The sequence below is a fragment of the Quercus suber genome, unplaced genomic scaffold, assembly GCF_002906115.3.
Source record: "Quercus suber isolate HL8 unplaced genomic scaffold, Cork oak 2.0 scaffold_1324, whole genome shotgun sequence".
Classification (NCBI taxonomy): Eukaryota; Viridiplantae; Streptophyta; class Magnoliopsida; order Fagales; family Fagaceae; genus Quercus; species Quercus suber.
In genome coordinates, this window is record NW_027070712.1 from 24,516 (window position 1) to 29,216 (window position 4,701).

General features: G+C 36.5%; 1 protein-coding gene across 2 annotated transcripts; it reads right to left on the reverse strand.

Moving 5' to 3' along the window:
• Positions 1–954: 954 nt before the first annotated feature.
• Positions 955–3,916, reverse strand: LOC112040076 (transcription factor TCP4). 2 transcript variants are annotated; one of them, XM_065769742.1, is made up of 3 exons: positions 3,453–3,916; positions 1,531–3,046; positions 955–1,218 (listed from the first exon to the last, which is right to left on the reverse strand). In XM_065769742.1, the coding sequence occupies exon 2, from the start codon at positions 2,569–2,571 to the stop codon at positions 1,573–1,575; it is 999 nt and encodes a 332-aa protein (XP_065625814.1). In that variant the 5' UTR covers positions 2,572–3,046; positions 3,453–3,916; the 3' UTR covers positions 955–1,218; positions 1,531–1,572. The 2 variants fall into 2 exon arrangements, with proteins under 2 accessions (XP_065625814.1, XP_023928745.1); XM_024072977.2 differs by having other exon boundaries at positions 955–3,046; positions 3,453–3,913.
• Positions 3,917–4,701: the final 785 nt, after the last annotated feature.

Below are 4,701 nucleotides of genomic sequence, written 5' to 3' on the forward strand. Positions count from 1 at the left end.
TTTTTTACACGAAGGAGCTCATTATTTTTGGGAGCCCAAACAATAAAATGTTTAATTATTTTTTTCTTAAGGCTTAAAAGTATTATTAAAAATTTTGGTTGAGGGGTGGCCCCCACTCCAACTCAATGTTCCATCCGGATTATTTGGCTGTTAATTACTATTTAATATATAAACTCATATTATAGGTATAATTTTGAAGTAAAATTTGAAATTTTAATATTTCATAAATGAGATTGTTATTGATTTATAGTCCTCTTAGTATTTTTCAAGTATGAAAGGTATAAAAAGATAATGTAATATAGTAGTAGATTTACTTTAAAATGCATTCAATATAAATTTAAATAAAGTCCAACCAATAAGAGAGTTAGCATGCAAGTTAAGAACAAAAATAAGGTAAAATATAATAGAAAGATTTATAAAATGTTAATCCTTAAGTGTTCTAACATCAACAAACATTTGTAACATTAACAAACAATTAGACCATGAATAACTCGATCTGAGGCCCTCCCTCTATATATAGACAAAATAGTATGCACGCCAACATAATGTAATAAGAAAAGGCCAAGGTTCAAGAAATTTGCTGACTCATGAAACTGTTACATTACAGTTGTACTTTGGATACAGAAAACAAAGCAAAAAATAGAAAATGTATTCTTCTGTGGATTCAAAAGAAAATATATATTTTTTCTCGTTTAAATACTGTAAAGCATGCACAGAAATATATAAAATAATAGCTACTGTATTTTTTTGTGGTAAAAAATTAAAGCATGTCCCAAAACAGTTTTTCTGAATAGAATTTTTTAATGAGCGCAGTTTACCAAGAATGGACCTAGACAAGAGTTTTTGTTTTTCACATAATTAACAATATAATTAATAAATAAAATATTAAATGTGGAATAAATTAACAGTATTCTACTTGTATTTTTAACAAAAACAAGGGCGACATGGACTATAAGATTATAATCCAGCTCGAAGAGTCATATTACTTGAACAAATTAAGCAAATATTAAACAAACATGAGCAAAACAACTCACTTAATAAACAATAGAGCATCCAATATAAAATGACTCTGGAAGTGAAATTAATCATAGAAAAAACAAAGTGTTAAATCCAACCAGATAAATTTCTTCCCACAGTAGACCATTGAATTGACTGGAATCTCTTCTTGGTTCTCTTCCTTTTTGAATTTGACTATCCAACAGTAGAATCTTCAAAATCCTGGAAAACCCCAAAACAAAATGCATAATTTGAGAGACTTGAATTCACTCTGCAGTCTCAATGGAAAATACTTTCTCATAAATGCCTCTGAGAATCGTACTATTTTCTCTTCAATGCTGCCCATTATTGGCACATTTCTGTCTAGGAAACCAACAGCAAAAAAGTAAACAATAAAAAAGTTTGAACAAAAATTTAAATATTTTTGTTATACATTTTCCATGAAAACAAACAGAACTAACATCATAAGAAGAAGAACAAGTAGAAGAAGAAACAAGCAAGGATTTTGGAATGATGGGAAGTACAGTACAGTACAGTATCGAATGGTGGGGGGAAAAAGTTGAGTTCTTTGTTGAATCAATGGTGGGAATTGGGAGAATCAGAGGAAGGCCTATTGGCATTCTGCTCCTCCTCACCCTGAATTCTTGCAGGAATGCAAAACCCCGTTAAACCATCGGTAGTGAAGCGGCTTCCAAAGATGGAAGAGTGGTGAATTGGCTGTGATTTCTGGTGGTCTGTTGAGGCAATAGAAAGATCATGATCCCATGCGCGAACTGAATGCGCAAAACTGGACTGAAGGGGTCCCCTCTGTGAAAATGCTGAGCCTTGGCCTAGCAATGCTTGTTGTGACAATGCTTGAGAGTTGAACACGAACCCGCCTCTGTTCTCTGCGCTTGTGTCGTTATTCCAGGCTACCATTCTCTGGTAATTGGTATCGAATCCCATGGGAGCCGAGCCCACAAAAAGGTTCTGATCAGCTGGAGCTGAATGGTCCTGGAAAGAGTGTAGGGATAGGCCAAGATCTTGGGGGTGGTTGGAGTTTCTTGAAATTAAATCAGGTGGGTAGCTCTGGAAATTGATGGAGGAATTTGCTGAGCTTGTTGGGAACAATGATTTCATGGTGTCTGTGATGGCTTCAGAGTCTAAAGATGGTGGAATGAAGGTTGAATTGTCATCTGGGTTCTCACCCAATTGCCTATGGAGCTGAAAGTTGTAGCCAGAAGACTCTGATTGTTCTGCTATTGTCATTTCTGCTGAGCCCGCATTTGGGTCCGGTTCTGCAGCAGTCCCAGTAGAAGTACCAGTTGGATGCCATGGTGGTAGCTCAGCTAGCTTGTCAATGGCAGACTTAGCCTTCTTGATGAGCCAGTCCACAGCTTTGCTAGGCCGGTCATAGCCTAGCCGGTCTTGAACATCATAGAATTGAATGGCAGTGTGGGCTGAGAGCCGGACACGACGGTCACGGGGACCTTTTGCGGTGTAGACCTTGCTGTGCCGGTCTTTACGGCCGGTGGATCGGACAATGTGGCCTCCTTCGACTTGGACTATCTCTCCCCCGGTGCTCTTCATGCCCATTTTTTGTCTGTGTTTAGCATAGTCTGTGGTTTGGTCCAAAAGTTGTGGTTCTGTTTGGTTGGAATTTATGGCATCCCCATAAGGTTGTTGTTGTAGTTGTTGTTGGTTTTGGACAAGTTGGGGATTTTGGTAGTGGGTGTTGTAGGTGCCTAGGTTTTGTTCTTGTGGTTGTTGTATTGGGGCTGTGACTTGGCGGATAGGCCTCAGTAAGTGCTGCTGATTCCTCTGGAAATCCAGATTCCTAGCCTTCTGATTTAGCTCTTAAAACAACTTTCTTTTCGATTTCTTGCAGGTTTCTTGTACTAGTACACTGTTGCTTTGTTTCCTTTTACTCCTGTTCTTGTTGCTTGTTGCTCTTTTATCTGCAACTGTCACCTGATAGTGGAGCTACTGTTGCTGCTGATCCCCAAAAACCCCTGCCATTGTAATCTCCAGATTCCTCACCCCAATAAGTCAAGTAAATACAAAACCCACACTGAAAAAACAAACAAAGCCCAAAATTTAATTTTTTTTTTTGTTTTTTCTTATAAATTCATAACTAAAAACTCATCTATCTATATCACTACAGAGAGTAAAAGGATACAGTAAATAAACTAACTAGAATGGTGGGTTTTCTTTTCCCCATGTGGACATCAAGTATGCTTCAAAATAATGAAAATTAGAAAATTTTCAATAACCACTATGAAAAGAATTCAAGAAAAACTGAGAATAAGAAATCAATAATATATGAAAACATTATTGTATACTTGAAATTTGGGATGATATTGAGGAAAATCAGAGAGTTGGTTTTACTGGTTGGATTATATGAGAAGATTGAAGTAGTAGGAAGAGGAAAGGTGAAGAGTATGGGTGGAACAGTAGATGACAGAGAAGAATCGTACCTTTGGCCTACCGAGTGTTGTCGATGCTTCTGCAAAGGGTAGCAGTTTTTGGTCAGTGTTGGGGATAAAAATCTATGGTCATCTCAGCCCCCAGAAGACATAAATGTTACAACACCTAGCTATTCACAGACCAGACTCATCTCTCTTTAACTTTCTAAACCCTACTCTTTTATTCCCAGCTCTCTCTCTCTCTCTCTCTCTCTCTCTCTCTCTTACATGTCTATATTTATACACACTGACACAACACAGTTTGTGTCTTTTTAATGACTTCTTATAATCAGAATTATTTGATTTTGAGTTATGATTAGAGTCATGGATGGTTGATAAAGGGGTAACTCTCAATGGCCACCTCTTCCACCCACTCCTTTTGAAGGCTTTGATAATGATAGCTAACAGCTTTTCTGGTTTCTTTCCTATGCTATATGTACACTTTTATAGTTCCACCATTAAGATATTATATATGTGATTTCACAAAAAGGAAAGGACAAACATCCTTCCCCTAACTACACTATTCAGCATCCTTTTACTACGATTTTTGTGAAATGAGAGGGATATAAGAACATCAAAATTGTTAACACAATGGCTGAATTAGCATCCAAACCCTAAAGAAAAGGATTCAATGAGTTCCCAATTATGAAGTAGACTATGTTGCTTAAGTGAGCTGGCCTAAATTAGAAAATACACACAAATTAAAGCTTTGACTTTCTTTTTTGGCTTCCCTTCAAGTCATGGCTTAGTTTACATCAAATTATTCTTGGAGATCAATTTTCTTTACAGTCACTTATGTGGACCAGCTGTACTAAGTCTTCCTATTTGCGAAATTTGATAACAATCCTTTTTTTCTAATTTAACTTGTAAAAAGGGTAGATGTGTGACCTCAGCCTACTAGTTAAGTTACTGTAAAAATTGACCTCAATATCATAAATTTGACTGGACTCTAAAACCAAAATAGCAATGTGTTTTCTTAGTCATGAGTAAGACTAAATATTCCCGTCACTTGATGTTGGCAGAACAGTTTAGGGTTTGAGCCTGGCCTGTGGATTCAATTTGGTAGATTCAGCTCAATGTGGAAATATACAAAGACATGGAGAACTAGGGTTTTGGGGCTGTGGGAGCTATTTCCTTTCACAATCAAAATTGGAATAGTTGAAAGACAACAAAGCAATTCATGATTTGGGTTATTAGTATGAATAATTGTACAACCATAGTAAACACTCCCTCACCAAAAAAAAAAAAAAAAAAAAAAAAA

Coding starts and splice junctions, on each gene's coding strand:
- LOC112040076 (XM_065769742.1), bottom strand. CDS start 2,571: ATGGGCATGAAGAGCACCGGGGGAGAGATAGTCCAAGTCGAAGGAGGC.